The sequence below is a fragment of the Saimiri boliviensis genome, chromosome 14, assembly GCF_048565385.1.
Source record: "Saimiri boliviensis isolate mSaiBol1 chromosome 14, mSaiBol1.pri, whole genome shotgun sequence".
Lineage (NCBI taxonomy): Eukaryota > Metazoa > Chordata > Mammalia > Primates > Cebidae > Saimiri > Saimiri boliviensis.
The window spans coordinates 54,503,657-54,523,308 of NC_133462.1; the positions used below are offsets into that span (position 1 = coordinate 54,503,657).

A 19,652-nucleotide genomic window follows, 5' to 3' on the forward strand; every position below is an offset into this window, starting at 1 on the left:
AGGCCCCTTTTCTCTGGGCCACAGTAGATTTCCCATATGCCACTGGTATACTTAATAGGAGTTCCAAGTTATCACCCAATCCTGGGCCGTCTGCCAACTGGGTTACCCCATGTGTCATGTAGATTATCAACCTGATTCAGGAATGAAAATAGCCTGACCCCTTGGTTATAAAACTACTGAGTGACAACACAGTAGTAATACGTAACTGTAGTCATTTTATCCAAAGTCTGTTTAACAATTCTTGGGGAGAGAGGGACATTTAATACATAAAACCATATTTGGTAGCAATTAAGTTATCTGTTTGGAATATGCTTGAAATAAAGTTTAAAATCACAAACTGCAAAGCAGAATAACAGGTCCAAAGCCCATAAATCCTATGAGTTAGAAACAATGCTCTTCAGGACAAATGAAAACAGAGAGACAGCATGGCCAATTCAGCAAACAATATTTTCTAAAAGTGCTAAAGACTACATACCCCATTAAGTATTTTCAAACTGACTCAGTTTTGAAAGATTTCTCAAATATAACTCACATAGATAACACAGATAAGCCTACATAGGTTGTTTATTTAACAGTATTTTATTTCTCAGTTACCATGAAACATCCACAACTTTTCACTTAATAGGCATAATTAAAATTGATCTTGGAAGCACTTGTATTATATTTTTGTGATAAATTATTAAGTTGAGGATCTTGAGCTATACAAATCTATATACTAATAGATCATATTATAAAAGCATTCTGAGATCTCAGAAACATAAAATACATATTCAAAAATCATATATGAAAACTAAGAAATAAAACAACAGTGAATGAAGCTTAATGTCCTTAAATATTCCGGCTTCTTATTAACAAACATTTTTTGATGTGAATACACTCTAATCACATGAACAAGGGATCTCACTAATTGGGATTAACTTCTACATATTGGTCTGTGTTTACTGAGCTTCCTTCACATAGATACTTTTCACCTGAAAATAAAATTCATGGTTTGCCAGTGGTTCTTATTTGCACAGGCGATGACTCCTTAAACGATAACTACCCAGGACTAAATTAATTTCTTAATTTGCTTTAAATTTGAAGGCAAGGACACTTACTGAGCAATAAGATAATTCAAGATAACATTATGATGATAATCCTCTCTGGGGAAATTAGAAGAGCCACACCATGAACTCAATAGACTCCCCAGAGAGAAAATAACATTCTGACAATTCCTAAAGGTACTGTTATCAATGATTTAATATACAGGCCATATTACAATAATTAACAACATGAATAAGATTTTCATTGTTATTGCAAATTCATCTCTTATGGGTGATTTTCCTGTGCCACTTAATGAAATAAACTATCTTTTATTTTACATTAATACTGTTAAATTTCTCCAAAATTTAAAACTTTAAAATACCTTTCAAATTTTATTTAGCAATAAAACTCATGCTATTATCTTTCATCTTTAAAAAGGTGTTACTCACCTCCATATTACACAAACCAGAATATCCTTTCTGTCATGTATTTTTTTTCTAAAGACTTCACTGGAACCAAAGAAGGCAAATACAACAAAGGAAAAAAACAAAAAAACAAAAAAACACCACATGTGCCACCAAGACCTAATTATTCATGCTTCTTCCTATTTGAAAAATTATCTCCCTAAGTTTTTCCACTATGTCAAATGAAACCTATTCCTAAATTGTCCTAAGTGTCAGAGACTTCTATCAGTTTAGACAATACGCCATTAATCATTAAAACTGGCTTCTATCCAAGAAAATTTTACAGTTGTGTAAGAAAAATGAGTAACCAAATATAACCAGTTATCTAATTAAACATTTATAAGACCCTGGTATTTGTAGCATATAATTGTCACAAGTTATAGTACCAGTATAATAATTACTACATCCAAATGATGTAACCAAAAATACTGATTATCTCTCCTAGGTTATCATGAGTAAGGTAATTAATTAATGTCAAAGATACTTCCATCTCCCCTCTTCCCTATGAGCATTGCCAGTTACACCTGGCAAAGCTAAATATGGAGAGAAAAAGCCTTTTACTGAAAGAGAGCAAAAAGTCATTAAAAATTTATTCATTTATTCCACAAATATTACTGGGGGGAGGATATAACATATACCACAAAGACACTAAAGAGGCAATAAACAAATAGATAATAGTATCTAATATTCTACATACTTAAGTACTATTCAGAGAAACAAAATAAGTGATATGACATAGAATGTGACAGAAAATGAGCGGGTGATTATTTTAGGTTGGTTGATTTAGGGCTGATCTTGCTGAGGGTGTAACGTTTCCACAGAGATTAAAAAACAAAACGAAAGGAAAGAAGCCATAGCAGAAAAAACATCTGGAGAAAACGTCTTAGGGAAGAAATGCACTCCATTGTGTCCAAGGACCAGCAAAAAGGGCACTGTGGCTGGAGTATAGTGAGCAAGGGAGAACACGGTTGAAGAGCTAAGCATGGAGCGGCCTGGAGCGGTGGCTCAGGCCAGGCACTTTGTGAGGCCAAGCGGGGCGGATCGCTTGAGCTCAGAAGTTCAAGACCAACCTGGGAAACATGGCACATGGCGAAAACCCGTCTCTACTATAAATAAATAAATAAATAAATAAATAAATAAATAAATAAATATTAAAAAGAGTAAGAAAAAAAATACAAAACATAGAAAAAAATTAAAATAAAACACAAGCTCTCAGACTGAGACCTAATCTCTCTCACCCCCTACACGCACCCCACACACACACGTGCACACACACACACACACACACACGAGGTAAGCACTGAGAAAATCATATTATGCTTTGACAGCAAGAGTAAGGGGTCTGGGTTTTAAGCAAGGTAGCCCCATTCTGCGTTCTGATACACATTTTTCAAAAACCACTCATGGTGCTGCATGGAGAACTGGGAAGGAGGGTGAGTAGAGCAAGAATGGAAGCAAGGAGCCTGGACAGGAGGTACTGGGTATGGCCTGAGGAGGAAGAGAGACGAGGATAGCAGGAGCAATCAGAATATAATCTTGAGAACGAGTGAAAAACTTGTCAATGAATTGAATATGAGGAGTGACGGAGAGAAATTGAGGATAATTGAGCTTTTTGGGTGAAGCACACAGATGAATAATGACGCCATTTATTGGTAAAAACAAGGCCAAAGGAGAAGCCATTTAGGCAGAAGGTAGGTAAGAAAGATGTAATAAAAGATATAACATGATATGGAAGAAAACAATGGATAGAGAAATGTGGGCCAAGACAATTATTGGCAGCATGTTGTCACTGCAGTCATCATCATCATCTTTGCTAACATTTAATGAGTGCTAACTATGTGTCAAGCATCATCCTAAAAGCTCCGTATCAACTTTATGAGGTAAAAACTCTGGTTCATCTCATTCACTAATAAGAAAACTGACGTTTCTAGATGTTACATACCCTCCCCTGCATCACATAGCGAGAAAGTGAAGGACTAGGAACTGATCCCAGGCAGCATGGCTTCACGCTCACGCTCTAACCCACTGTGCTAAATCATGTCCTCCTGTAAGAATAAGGAATCTGTTTTTCTACCCATATATGTTGAGTGACATGTCTTCTCTTTTTCAGAAGTAGCCAAAGTATTATACCATCTTCAAATTAAGAACAAAACAAAACATATCTTAGGCCACCGATCACATCACAACGAAAATTAATCATCCTTCTAATAACTCACAGAAATTCTTAAAATTGTACTCTAATTATAATTGGTTTACATTTAACTTTATGAAAAAAAATGTGGATGTACCATGGCCATCTTCACCTAATAACCATAAATAAAAATACAAAATGTTAATTGTAAACTTCCATTGTTTAAAATTAGTCTTACAGTAAAGAGTAAAAATTTAACTAATTCCCAATCACCACCTTTTATACAGTGTAAAGTTTTATTTTTTTAAAAGAGCTAAATCCACTCTTCCACAAACAAGAGTCCGAAGGCAATGAAAATATATAGAACAAGCATCTAGTCAAAATATCCTTTCAGTACCTTCTAGAGACATTAGTGGAAGGAATCAAGAAAGGAAGAAAGGAGGAAAGGAAGGGAGGGTGGGAGGAAGTGGAGCTGATAAAAAAAAAAAAATTCTGAATACATTAATAAAGATACATAAGTCTCACATTCCAAAACAAAACAAAAGAAACTTATATTGTACCAAAAATGAGACCACATATTATGCATTATGGGGTGAGAATATTCATTCTGATACAAGAAAAAGAAAGGATATGCCAAGAATATACACCACTCATCATATAACATGGAATTGGGATTTGACACTCAGAAAGCTGACTTCCTTAGTTTTCTGTCTATGCCTGGACTTATATTAGCATTACAAAAGTGAAAGAAGTCACTGGGCTAACTCTATGTAATTTTTCCGCACATTCTTGCTTCAACTGGAGCATACTTCTTCCCTCCAGGATACTGCTTCCCCTGTAAGCCTCTCCAGCAGAGGCTACTTCTTCTCCCTTGCCCACATACACAGGGTCAGGAGGTCGGAACCACAACCTTCTCCACCCACAATGCCTCTTCTAGAACACTACTGCTCCTTTTTGTGTGGCGAGTGGGGGGACGACGTTGGGCGGCAGTGAGGAACCACAGCTTTGAGGCTTACACCATTCAACCAAAGGACTTTTACCTTCCTTATTGTTGTCATCTTCTGCCCTCTCATTACCACTCACATGAACTGAAAATTTAACCCCTGGCTCACTCTCGTACCACCTTCATTCTGGACAGGAGTACTGCTGCTACTGTCACCCCCATTACTCAGGCCACTGGTGTGGAACAAAACTAAAAATAGGCTGTCAACCCGGAGCACAGGATGTCCTTTCCCAGTCTTTTAAAATAATGCTACTGAGACCAATAACGTTTTTCAAAGACTTAATGAGCAATAATGCCTATAAGCTCTTGTCAGGTAATCTTTCTCTCACTGTCTCACACCATCAGTGTGAATGCAGAGAGCAGGGGAAAAAATCCTTCTCCCTTCCCCCACCTGCCACAAGGCAGCTAGAACCTGGGATGACACTTGCCTGTTTCCAACAGGGAAAGAGGTTTACCCACATAGGAGCTGCAGCAGGAGGCATAAACGAAAGGAACCGTGTGAAAAGAAACGCAGAACCGCTTCTATAATTTTGAAATTTACACTGTGTGGCAGCCCACTGTCTCACAGGAAAACAATCGCTTTCATTTTTCCCTCCTACTGCCACGCCGACCTTTCCTGGTTGGTGAGTCAGTAGGAGGGAAAAATGAAAGCGGTTATTTTTTCCCTCTTTGAAACACAAGGTTGTTAAAAACTGTGAATCTCAAAATCCTAACATGAACTACCTAATTTCTGGAGGTGTCTTTGCTGGAAATAACATAATATGAAACAATAATGTTTGGTATATGTGTAAAAGGAGTATTAAGAGGTCTATATTTAATAGATATAAGTTGTTTATTATAATCTTGATAATATAATTGCTGACCAGAACATAAAATATAATGGGAACTTAAAAATCTTCTTGAAATTAAAATATTGGCCTTACTTTAAGCTAAAGGGTCTTTTTAATCAATATAGAGAATTCAGACAGGTATAACAAAGAAAAGCAATGTAATAGTGCAATTAAGGAAAGGACTCATCTCAATGGATCCCTGGTTGGTTTCAATTACATGTTTTTATTGAGCTCCTACTACAATAAGAAGTAGGAGCTCAATAAGCTTCCATTTCTCAGGGCACTGAAGTACCACAGGGCATCCACGGTAAGTAAGATACAGTCCTTTCCCTCAAGCAGAGTTTAACCTAATTAGACAGATAAGAAAAATGCCCATATGAAAATGACACAAAAGTATCAGAAACAGCAGAAGAGAGATGCAAAGAAGATATCATCACGTTTTCAAGGAAAGATACTGCATTTAGAGGATCAGACAAAGCTTTATGGTAGAGATGGCTTTTCTGATGGTCCTTGAGGATGTGCAGGATTTAGAAAACTGGAGGGGAAGATGGAGGGGACAAAATGAGCAAAGTCACAGAAGTAGAAAAGATTTCTTTTTTGTACATAGTTATTCTCTGAACAGTGCTTCTGTGATAAGTCAACAGATGCATGAAAAATAAAAAAAGGATTCCATAGGCAAATAAGTTTGGAAAACACTACAGCCTGTATTACTCTTTGAAATTTATTTACAATGCACATTAGTGTAGGAAAGGCTCTGAGAAAGTATTGCCACAAAGTCACTTGTTTTCTCCCAGTCTCCCAAACCTATCTGACTACAGAGCTCTTGTGAAAGAACACCTATCAATTGCCCAAATGTTTTCAGAAGTACTATCCAAACAAAATTGGGACAAGGCTAGCAGAGTATACATGAGACATATTGTAGAATGCCTCAAAGACCAAGCTGAGAAATACAGTCTTCAGGAACAACAGCAATAAAAGTGAGGTGCTGCCTCGACATGGAGCGGCAATTGTTATTTTAAACATGTCATTACACATTAGCTTTATGACAAGCATTCACATTGAATGCAGGATGCTAAATAATGAATTGCAGTAATGTGTGTATATTTTTTACTAAAACTTTTTTTTTACTTCAGTTTATGTTATTAAATACCAGAGACAGGCAGATATGTCACAGGAGAAATAAAGTACCAGGGAGAAGAAGAGAAAAGTTACCATCACGGAAGGCAGCTGTAGGCAAGGCGAAATCAGCCCACTAAAGCAAGGGCAGGTACAAAATGTACCGGCACTCCCAAACTGAGGCACAGCCTCACCTTTTTATTTTTTTTTTGAGATGGAGTCTCGCTCTATCTCCCAGGCTGGAGTGCAATGGCGCAATCTCAGCTCACTGGAACTCTGCCTCCTGGGCTTCAGTGATTCTCCTACCTTCGCCTCCCGAGTAGCTGGGATTATAGGCATATGCCACCACGCCCAGCTGTTTTTTGTATTTCTAGTAGAGACGGGGTTTCATCATGTTGCCCAGGTTGGTCTTGAACACCTGACCTCAGGTGATCTATCGGCCTCAGCCTCCCAAACTGCTGGAATTACAGGCATGAGCCATCAAGCCTGGCCTCACCTTTTTTTTCTCTTTTTTCCCTAAACCTAATACTAATGCTCAGAGCTTACAGGTCATTCAAATAAAATTAAAAGCTAAAGCTGCCTTTTTATTTCCAGGTTTGTAAATGGGAGCTAAACATTATCAAACGATATTTTAAAATAAATATTTCTATCAAAATAAATATTTCTATCAAAACATCAAACTGTACCCCATAAAGATGTGCAATTATAATGTATCAATTAAAAATAAATAAATTACACCTAATAATTATTCCTAAACAGTATACTAATTACACCTAAAACTATACCTAAAAGCCATAAACAAAACTGAAAATCAAACAAAACATGCTGATTAAAACTTGAAAATCCAAAATTAGCATTTTTGGGCTACTTTATTTCCTAAAGGAACAATAAATGTACTACTTTCTTACACATATTTAACATAGATTATATATACTCTGGCTATCTTAGGATAAATTACCTGTGGTTGGAACTGAGGAACCGGCGGCCCTTGCATTCCTTGTGATTGCTCATCCATTGTCTGAAGCAACAGCAACTTAGAACTCTGCAAAAATGTAAAGTTGATATTTAAATAATGTAATCATTACCAATTCACGTCATTCATCAGACCACTGACACATGCATTCACAAGCTAGAGATTTAATCAATGCTTCAAAAATTTACTGAGATATACCACACTCTTCTGCCATTTGCTAAATCCAAGCTCTAGTTAGCTCCCACAAATACTGTCTCAACCATTTCTACTTCTCCAAAAGCATTAATTGCTTCGAAAATCCTGTTTCCTGAGATGAAATTCTTCTCCATTCTGCCTTTCAGATCAAAGATACTTCCCTCTACCCTGACACTATGAGAAGATAAGTATCAGAGTAAGCTCCCCATAATTACGCCAAACGTCTTACATCCCTAAAATGCAACTTAACTTTATATTCTAAAAATGTTAGTACTTTTATTATTTTATCCAACTGCTTACTGTGATTTTTTTTTTTTTTTTTTTTTTTTTGAGACGGAGTTTCGCTCTTGTTACCCAGGCTGGAGTGCAATGGCGCGATCTCGGCTCACCGCAACCTCCGCCTCCTGGGTTCAGGCAATTCTCCTGCCTCAGCCTCCTGAGTAGCTGGGATTACAGGCACGCGCCACCACGCCCAGCTAATTTTTTGTATTTTTAGTAGAGACGGGGTTTCACCATGTTGACCAGGATGGTCTCAATCTCTTGACCTCGTGATCCACCCACCTCGGCTTCCCAAAGTGCTGGGATTACAGGCTTGAGCCACCGCGCCCGGCCTTACTGTGATTTCTTAAACTTAAAAGGCCAGTTCTCATGAGAGTGTTTATTCTTTTATGCACAGTTTGTAATTATAAAGCACTCATCCATTAATTCAGAAAACATAGGCTGAAGGTATTATATGCCAGGCATCGCGCAAGACTCAAAAACTGAAATATTAATGAGACACAGCCCTTACCCTCCAGGAACTACATTTGCACTCATTCTACTCAACACCAAGTGTTTCTAGGTTCTTTATAAATGTTATTTTATGACCAAAATCTGTGAGTCAAAGAACTAGGGTCCCTTTTAAATGGGATTAACTGATGGAAAAACTAAAACATATCTTCACTTCATCATACTCTTTAAAAACCAATAAAAATATTCCGGGCATGGTTCATTTGTATTACAAATTTCTTCTTCTAACCTTGTGACTTGTCTTTTTAAAACATTCCTAATGGGGTCTTTCCATGAACTACTACTATAAAGAGAAATTAATAATTTTAATGTGGTCTAAGTCATCAATCTCCTTTTCTTTAAGATGAACGCTTTGTGTACTATTTATGAATTATTTTTCTACTCTAAGTTCTCATATTATTTTCTAATGCAAGCTTTACTTTTTAACCTTTAATATTTAAATCTACAATCCATTTAGAATTAAGTTTTTCTATGATATAAGGCAAAGTGAATCTTTGTTTCTCTTTAAGGATATCCAACAGACCTCAAATGATATATTGAAAAGATTATCCTATACCACACTGCACTGCTGCTGTGTCACTGTAATCACCATTGTCATAGACCAAATGACCGTGTGTTTATATATGCACACACATACACGTATACACACACACATAAATGTATTTGCACTTTCACTGCTGTTCCATTGGCTATTTGTCTGCACTAACACCAATATTACACTATAGAGTATACTACAGTGTGCCTACGACACTGTACTACTACTACTCCATGTAACCACAGTATTTATTACTATAGCTTATTATAAAGTCTTGATACCTAATCACATGTCTGCTTTTAATATGCGTTGTAAAATCAGTCTGCTTGTTTTGATTTTCTATCAAAAGATTGCTGAGATTTTGATTCAGATTACGTCAACCTTAAAGTTCAATTTGGGGAGAACTGACATCTTAATAATATGGGGTCTTCAAACCCATGAACACAGAGTATCTCATTTACGTTTCTTTCAATAATGGCTTCTAGTTTCATATATTGATCTTTCACATCTTTATTTCAGATTATTTCCTAAAAGTTTTGTATTTCTTGACACTACTGTAAATGCTGGGGTTTTTTAAATTCAATTTTCTGATTGTTATCAGTATACAGAAATAAAACATTTCTGTATGTTGACCCTGTATCTTGCAAACTTCCTAAAGGTGGTTATTGGTCCAAATGCCTTTTCTGTAGTTTGCTGACTTACTGCAACAGAACCTCCAGTACAATAGAAGCAGAGGAGAGACATCCTTTCCTTGTTCCTAATCTTAGAAAAAAAAATTCTTCAATCTTTCACCAGTAAGTATTATGATAGCTATACATTTTTTAGAGATGTCCTGACTTATCAGGTTGGTAATTCACTTCTATTCTTTGCTGGAAGATTTTACAAAGAATAGATGTTACATTTTTGCCAAATATTTTTTGTGTCTACTGAAATAATTACATGGTTTTTCTTTTTTCATCTGTTCAAATGTTGAATTACGTTGATTCACTTTTGAACGTTAAACCAGTATTCATTTCTAGGATGAACCCCACTTGTTCATCATAAATAATCATAGTTATATAGTGTTGGTTTCAAGGAAGGGAGGAAGACGGAAGAGAATCCTAGAAGTGAATCTAAATACCTTTTAGCATGAAATCCAATTTTAAAAATCAGCATTTCATACCTGGTGTCCTACAGATAATGTCACAAGATATTCCATGAAAAAAAGAAAAGAGTTTCTTGGTCAAAGACCTTTATGAAATACTATTTTTTATGTGAATCTCTCTTAAGAGTCATAGTGAATAGCACAGTAAAGGACCCAAACAGGCCTGCAATTAATAAAAGGTTTTTAACTTTCTTTTGCTTTCTTTGTGTAGTATTTTAAATTATCCCACAGTCTGACTAATCTAAAGAAGCCACTTTGAGAAATTCTGTGCTAGGTTATAATAAAAGTGGCTTCGCTATAGCTACTGATATGTGACAATGTCCAAACAAATAAAATCATGAAAAAGGAAACGTAAAACTCAAACTTGAAGTGTTTTACTGTAAAAATCTATATAAAGAAGTCACTTCCACGGTATCCCATAAAGAAGGTCAAGGAGCCTCTGCTTGGAAAAGAAAATTCTAAAGACATTTCTCATATGAATGTAAACTTAAAAAGAATGAAAAAAATAAATATGAACTGAGCTTTTCCTCTGCTCTCACACCACAGCAATCACAGTAAGACTTCTGTGACCAAATGCGTAGAGGTTTCTCTCCACACATCAAGCAAATAATCAGTTCTGCAGTGGACACCAGCTGTGTTTCCTCAAGTTCAATTCCAGTATTACCTTCCTGGAGATAACACCAGATCCCACAGTTAAGGGCTCAGTCTCACAAGATCCCTGCCCCCTTCCCACCAGGCACACATGTCAAAGCCTCTGGAATTTCTGACCAACTCGCTTCAAGTTGGGGTGCCCACGACCCCCTCTGTGGGTTTGACTAACTTGCCCGAGTGGCTCACAGACCTCAGGAAGGGAAATACGTTTACCCGTCTATTATAAAGAATATTACAAAGCATACGAATGGAGAGATGCATGGGGCAAACAGGGGGAAGGGGTGCAGAGCTTCCATACCTTCCCTGGATGCACCACACCCCAGGAACCTCTCGTGTATTCAGCCATCCGGAAGCACCCTGAACCTGGACTCTTGGGCCTTCTGCGGAGATTTCATTGGCTAGGCGTGACTGACAACCATGCAGAAATGTGACTGGACAAGAAAGATAGGATCTAATACTAACAGACTGAGTGGGGAAACCCAACCAGGCCTGTCTGTTCAGATTCTTCTTGGCCTCTTTGTGCAGCATTCCTTCCCCAAGGATATGAGACAGAATCCCTTCTGAAAGGAAGGTGTGAAGACCTACAATCAGCCAACAAGGCAGGTCAGAGAATTTCTTTAAGGCCATTTCCAAGACAGAAAGTGGGGGAAGACTCCTGCTTTCAAGAGAGAAGGAAGCATGTGAAAGAAAAGGAGAGGGTCAAAAAGCAAGAAAGAAAAGGAGAGGGTCACAGAGAGAGATTGTTTTCTGAGGCCTGCTTCTGAGGCCTGAGGTTCCCCAATATTAGAACAAAAGAGTGTACCAAGGGTTATGGGAGTTATGATGCAGGAACTATAGATGATCATACGCATATTATACTAAGTACAATGAATAAAAACTTTTTGCATAATATCTAACATAATCCCATATGTAAATGGGTTTGTTTGTTTTTTTTGTACAGTCTCATTCTGGTGCCCAGGCTGGAGTGCTGAAGCATGATCTTGGTTCACTGCAACCTTCGCCTTTCGGGTTCAAGTAATTATCCTGCCTCAGCCTCTTGAATAGCTAGGATTACAGGTGTGCGCCACCATGCCCAGCTAATTTTTGTATTTTTAGTAGAGACAAGGTTTCACTGTGCTGGTCAGGCTGGTCTGGAACTCCTGACCTCAGGTGGTCTGCCACCTCGGCCTCCCAAAGTGCTGGGATTACAAGTGTGAGCCACTGTGCCCCAGCCTTCAGTGGGTTCTTAATGTTCTCACATATGTCAAAGGTTACATACTGATTTAACACCATTACTTATCATGTCCTTGGAAGACCAAATAGTTTATCTTGTACCACTAATGAAAGAAAAATATATTTTAATATATAAAATATATTAATATGTATTCAATCTTCCAGATTATAAATTCCATGTGTCATGGACACATTTGTGTCATCCACAGCTGTTATCACCCAATGCTTAGGTCAATACCTGGTACAAAATAGGTGGCTGAGAAAAATATGTATTTAATGAATGAATGCATGCATAAATGTTAAGAAAAACTAAGTAACTACTGCTACATATTAAATATAAAATCAATGACAAAAAAATTGTCATCAAATTCAACAAGTCTGGCAACCAATCTTGAGCAAAAAAACAAAACAAAACAAAACAAAAAACCAAATCTACCCAAAGAAGGTGCTGGCAGAATTGCATTTTAAATAATGAACAAGAAAAGATAACAAGGTTTACATGAGCCAGAAAAGAGAGGAATTCTGGGAAGAGGAAAGAACACATCAAAACAGTAAAAAGTACAGTACACGCCACCTTATAAGTAATTTCAAATTAAAGTTGGTGAGCTGTGGAAGACCTTGGGTGGGGAGTTAGTAGCAAAAGATTAATCTAAAAATAGACAAGTGTCAGTTCATGAAGAAAATTTTAATACCCAGTTGATACAAGAGAGGTATTATTAGGTTTTAGGCAGCTGAGAGAAAAGTTTACTATTTTTGGAAGACAATCTTTCTAGCAATATGACAGGGGCACAACCACAATCAAGAAGCCAGTTAACAGGCTACTGTACCAATACAGACAAGAGATGACAAGAGCCATCATGAGGGTCCTCTTAACTCATCCTCCACCGGCTTTCAACACCACTGACTAATCCACTTTCCTGAAATGTTCTGTAATCTCACATGCTCCTGTTTTTTTTTCTAGCTATCCTAAGTTCCCTTTTCTGTTTAACTTATATACATGCTGGAATGCTCCAAGACTTGAATCTTTTTTTTTTAACCTACATACTTCTCAAGTCATCCAGAATAATGGCCTTTTCCATTTTTTCAATTTTTTTACCAATAAACATAAGTCCATTATATATTTATTTTATATATTTATATTTAATTGTTTATATATTTGTAAATAGCTGTATCTTCCAAAAATTAGGAGGGAACCATAGTTTTACATTTTGCAAATTTAATATCTATCCTCACAGAAGCAGTTTCTACAATGAGACACACTGTTTTGGTTAAAGTACAGACAAATGTTGCCCAATGAAGAGGACACGTGCTGAGAAATACATTCTCAGTTGACTTTGTCACCGTCTGAACATCATGGAGTGTACTTCCACAAACCTAGATGGTATAGCCTAGTGCACACCTAGACTATATGGTATAACCTATTGCTCTTAGGCTACAAACCTGTATAGCCTGTTATTGCACTGAATACCACAGACACCTATAACACTATCTAAACATGGAAAAAGTAATGCATTGTACTACAAACGTAATAACCCTTATGATATCACTAAGCAATACAAATTTCTCAACTTCATTATAATTTAAGAAAGCATAAGTTTTATATGCAGTTCATAAAGCATCATTATGTGCTGCAAGTCTATACATTACAAAATCACCTATACATTCCACAAATGCATAGGTTAAAAAAAGAGAAGTACTTCAATAAACATTTCTTATCACTGTGAATATTCTTCTTTTATACTATACCAAACCTGACAGGTGGCAGGTTCCTAAACTGCAGTGTGTACATTGAAATTGCATCAATGAACCTTCACACTCTTAAAATCCATTGGTCTATCTGTCCCTTTGCACAGATCTTTAATCATGCAAGATTTTTACACTGGTCATCTTAAAATTTTTAGTTCACTGAGTTACTTAGATTTTCTAAATGTTGACTATTTCATTGTAACATTAAAAATAATCATACTAATCAACATCACCACTAATCGCATCCAAAAATGTCTTTAAATACCCAGAAGACGTCAAGGTCATACTGTAAGTTTCACAAAACTCTTTAATTTTCACTTGAAAAGCTCAAATATCATTAACAAGAAATAATGTCAGTTGTTTTCCTTTAAAGGATAGGCAGTTGGTTTTCCTAAAAATATCTATGAAATTTCTGTCTGAATATTGTCTTGCTTTCAAATAAACATGGTGTTCCATGAAAACAGTAGTGACGCACCTTGCTCTCCAAACAACTGCACAAATGCTTTTCCTTGAGAGAACTTTGATTTGCTGCAGTTGTGCTTTAAGCATACGTCCTATTTCACACATATTAAGAGACGTATACTTAAAAGTTGAGATTTGATAAGAATATACTCTTTTACCCCTTCATCAAGGAGATTTTAAATGAAACTTGCTCCCCATGCCCAACACATCAGTAAGTGTCATTTGTTCTACTTCCAAAATATATCTGAAATTTGTTCATGTTCCTCCATTACCACTAATACCACTCTACAAGTTATTATGTCTCCACCTGGGACCACTGTAATAGCCTACTAATGGATCTCTCTTTTTCTATCATTCTCTCCAAAGTGACGTTTTGAAAACATAAATCAAAACATTCTCACTGTTCTTAGAATAAAATTCAAACTCCTTTCTGAAACACAGTAGGATTCTGTAAGTAACCTCCTGCCTGCCTCTCCCGCATTACCAGCCCAGTCTTCTCACTGACGGCCTTCCATCGGAACTGAACTTCTTTCTGTTCTTGAAACCTGTGAAATCCTTTCTGGCATCAGCCCTTATACTTGGCTATCCTCTAGTCTAGGCCCAGAATCCCTGAATGGCTGCGTCAAAATCAGCCCTACCCTAACTGCCCTTGCCAAACTAGTGTACTGACCCTCATGATTCCTATCTTTACTCTTTAGTTTCTACACAGCAATTATAACGATTTGTAATTGTCTTGTTTGTTACTTATTTACTGTGTATCTCCTCTGCTACCATATAAGTAACAGGGTGAGACTGTCATTTCGTTCCCTGCTGAATTAATCAGCAATTACCTGGCATATAATGGGCACTCAAACATCGTTGAATGAATAAAACGTGAAAGAAAATGGAGAATACAGGATCGATGTTAGCGTTGTTTGTTTTGACTTTTATGACTTGTGACTGATTAGATATGGATGGTGATGGAAAACGGAATTTAAAAATGATTCCCTGATTTTAGCTTGGGGTAAAGAGCACATGCCGTTACCAACATCCAAAATCGGTAACAGAGGGGAAATAAAAACCAGGGTAAGTGGGGTGGGGTGTCAGGAAGGATAAAGTACAGTATGAGATTCACACAGAAAAACCTAATTGTAAATTATCAGGAAAAAACCCATGAAGAATGGTTTTAGAATACTCAAAATTTCTTTGGGGCAGGGGAGTTCAATATATTGTCTTGAAAGTCTCAAACCAATTAGTTATCATCTAAAGCTTTTTAATGGGATTAAAAAAGTTCTCTTAAGCATATTATGGTAACCTCAAATCTTTTTAAGTACTGCAAGTATTTTCACATATATCCAGAAACTCAATATATATGAAAGCAAAACAATCTTCTTATGCTATTTTTGTGATTAGTCACATATTTCATGGAAAACAAAAGAACAAAATTAGGAATCTGAATATCAGACACAAACACTAATTAAATGACAAAACCATTTAGTTTTAAGACATCAGATCTGCTTGCCAGTGAACTGAATTTTCGCAATTCATGTGACCCTGATAAGAAAACTATTAAACAAAGCACAATATACTGTATATATTATAAATAATACGGTCCTCAATGACATGACACTAGATAAATACCTTCATTTAAAAACTGAAATAACATTACAACAAGATTCCCTAAATAAAAATGCCTTTCCTAGTTCCTCCTCTGATATTTAATAAGTTAAATATATTTTCTAAAGCTAAAATCCTTAGATAATTATCAGCAAATTAATGCTAAGTATATACTTTTTCCTGAATATCATTTGAATTGAAAAACTAGAGCTAACATATTTACCATAGCTAAAATCTTAAAACAAGAAACTTTAATCTACATCTATAGACATCGTCAGTGAATTTCATCTTTGAAAATTTATTTTGCAGAAATTCATCTAAAATAAACCAATATATATTTCCAAATATTAATCTGATTATTGGTCCATTACATAGTATTAAAGCACCTTTAATAGAAAGGTTTTTTATTTAATGAGGCTTAAAAATAAGTTTTTAAGAAAAATCATTGGTGCATTTTACCTGTGATAATTTTTGTCAAAAAAACTTTATAACTAGCCGTTAGGCAGAAAAAAAATTTAATTGTATTAAAGAACATAAAACTAAAGAAAAATACTTCATTCTATAATAAAAAGTACTTAATGAAAGATTTAAAAACTAGTCAATCTCATCATCTTTCGAATTCAACTTTTAACTTAAAATGTAAAGTAAATTTAATTTAACCAAGAATATCTACAGATTCTATTTGTTTAAGTGAACTTCCTCTTTATGTTTCCAAATATTATTTAAATAGACTTCCTCTTTATGCTTCCAACTAGTGATTCCATGATGTGATCAGTTTCCTTAAAATGGATCACTGACACAGTATGAAATCTTACATATCAAACTATTTGCATACCAATTTAAAGAGATATTTCAAATAGAACTTCAGAAGTTTTAGTTTTCTGATTTCTTCAGAATTCTAAAGAGCTGAAGCACATGAATCCAAACTTATTTAATAATTTCCTTTTCTTGATATAAAGTGCTTTTTCAATCTTCAAGGTTATTCATAAACTCTTCAATATTCCTTCTAGTTATATGTACTATTTAAATATCCTGAGAATATTAATAAGACAATTCATTGATTACAACTACACCTCAAAAAATAACAAAAAGAGAGGATCAATCATACTTAAGTAGCAACACTACTCCCATCCAAAAGAAAATTATTGACTGAGCAGTCTGTACATGTGATACCTAAAAAATGAAAGGGAATCATGGAAACTTTACAGTGACTGATACTTGGCAGAGTCTGAACACTCAAATCCAGAGCTAATATTTTTCTTGGCTACAAGCCTCCATTCAGCAGGAATATTCCTGACCTATCTCTTTCCCCTGCATTTAACTGAGTCATCCAGTACTTCCCATAATCAAGCAAATTACATGTCTATATTAGACAACCCCAAAAAATTAAGTGCTTAGAGTTGACAGTTCATTCTTACATTTCTATGTTATAATGAGTGAGTTTTTAAGAACTACTAGGGTAACTATCAGATCTCTGAAGAGAATGATGAATGTCTGTAGTATCTCAGTCTCAACATTTATAGTTAAACACATTAAACTAGCCTAGTACCAGTCTTGGTGTCTAAAGCCCTTCTTCACTTTAAGAAATTAGGGCTCTTTGGAGAAATGATTGGTTCTGGGACCCAGGCTGAGAAAGTACAAGCTGAGCCTGTAATATTTTGTTGTGCCAAAGGCAAGGTAGTACTCAAAGAACAATGGGGGTTCTTTGAGTGGGTTTTTGACATATACAAAAGACATAAAAGCCAACTTGAATGGGTTCCCACCAGCCACATTTGGCACAATTTGAGAGTAACAAATTATAATCCATTCATTGAATAAAGTAAGAACCCATGAGTTCATAATAATACAAATTAATAAATAGTGAAAAGGGGGAATATACTTCTTACAAAAGTATGCCACCTAATAAAGAACAATGGGATATAAAAATCAATTATTCGCCAGTCATCAAAGAAATAACTGATTCAGGTAAGAATCATCAATAGATCATCAGTACAGCAAAGTTTATATAGTGTCCCACAGTATTTCCAACCACCCCCCAGGAAAAAAAAAATAAATGAAAAACTCATTAATTACAAAGGGGAAAAGGAGTAATTTCATAGTAGAGAGCCTGGCAAACATCACATTAGCCAAATAATCAAAAGTTAACATCACCAGTAATAGAATATGCAGATATGTGCCTCCAAACACAATGCACTTAGCAGAAAACATCGCCTCTGTGATGTTCATGCCAAAAATGTAAACCCTGAATTATTTCAACTTATTTTAATTGACAAAAATTCTATATATTTATTGTGCACAACACTGATGTTTTAAAGTGTGTGTGCAGTGGTGAAGTCTGAGATTTTAATGCACCTGCCACTGGAGTAGTGTACACTGCACCCAGAAAGTACGTTTTCATCCCTCACATCTCTTCTACCCTTCCCCATTCTGAGTCTCCAACGTCCATTATCCCACTGTGTGTGTGTGTGTGTGTGTGTGTGTGTGTGTGTGTGTGTATACACACATATTTTAATATATGAATTATATATAAACTAATATTAATTACATATATTTACATAAAATATATACACATATACAGATATATATAAAACATGTACACACATTTTAATATATGTATTATATATAAACTAATATATATATTTACATGAAATACATACACACAAATTTAATATACAGATATATATAAAACATATATAGATAGATAGATAGATAGATAGATATAGATATAGATATAGATACACACACCACATTTTCTTTATCCATTCATCAGTTGAGGGACATTTAGGTTGATTCCATTTCTTTCCAATTGTGAACTGTGCTGTAATAAATATACACGTGCAAGTTCTTTTTGATACAGTGACTTTTCCTTTGGGTAGACATCCGTCAGAGGAATTACTAGATCAAACAGATTTACTTAGAATTTTGAGATATTTCCACACTATTCTCCATAGAGATGGTACTAATTTACATTTCCACTAGCATTGTTTAAGTGTTCCTTTTTCACCATATCCATGCCTGTATCTATTGCTTTTTGACTTTTTAAATAATAGCCATTCTGGCTGGGGTAAGGTGGTATCTCATTGTGGGTTTAATTTGCATTTCCCTGCTGGTAAGTCCAATTTCCTCATATTTCTGGCCACTTGTGTATCTTCCTTGGAGAAATGTCTATTCATGTTTTTTGGTCAAAAAACATTAATTGGATTTTTTTTCTTACTGATTTGAGTTCTTCGTACATTCTGCATATCAGTCCTTTGTTGGTTCATAATTTGCAATATTTTCTCCCATTCTACAGGTTGTCTATTTATTCTTATGATTATTTCTTTTGCCGTGTAGAAGCTTTTTAATTAAATTTGGTCTCATTTATTTACTTTTTGTTTCGTTTGTTTTTGGAGTCATCATAAATTCCTTGCCTAGGTCACTGTCCAGAAGAGTTTTTTCCTAGGTTTTCTTCTAGAAGTTTTATTGTGTAAGGTCTTAGATTTAAATCTTTAATACATTTTGAGTTAACTTTTGTAACATGGTGAAAGATAGGGATCCAGTTTCATTCTTCTACGTGTGGCTATCCAATTTTCCCAGCACCATTTATCAAATAGGGTGTCCGTTTCCCAGTTTTTTTTGTATTCTTTGTTGAAGATCAGTTAGTGTCTGGCTTTACTTTGGGGTTCTCTATTCTGTCCACTGGTCTTTGCATCTCCTTTTATACCAGTTTGGATGACCATAGCCTTGTAGTATGATTTGAAGTCAGGTAACATAATGTTTCCAAACTTACGCTTTTTGCTTAA

The 19,652-nt window shown here is 35.6% G+C and overlaps 1 protein-coding gene across 3 annotated transcripts in view; it reads right to left on the minus strand.

Annotated features, from left to right (window-relative positions):
• NEK7 (NIMA related kinase 7) overlaps positions 1-19,652 on the minus strand; it is a 177,854-nt gene that overhangs the window by 74,399 nt on the left and 83,803 nt on the right. For all 3 annotated transcript variants that reach the window (XM_074385080.1, XM_039466547.2, XM_074385081.1), the window contains one exon: positions 7,526-7,609. In XM_074385080.1, coding sequence (XP_074241181.1) covers positions 7,526-7,582 — 57 coding nt within the window. In that variant the 5' untranslated portion in view covers positions 7,583-7,609. Of the gene's footprint in view, positions 1-7,525; positions 7,610-19,652 lie in introns of those variants that run through there.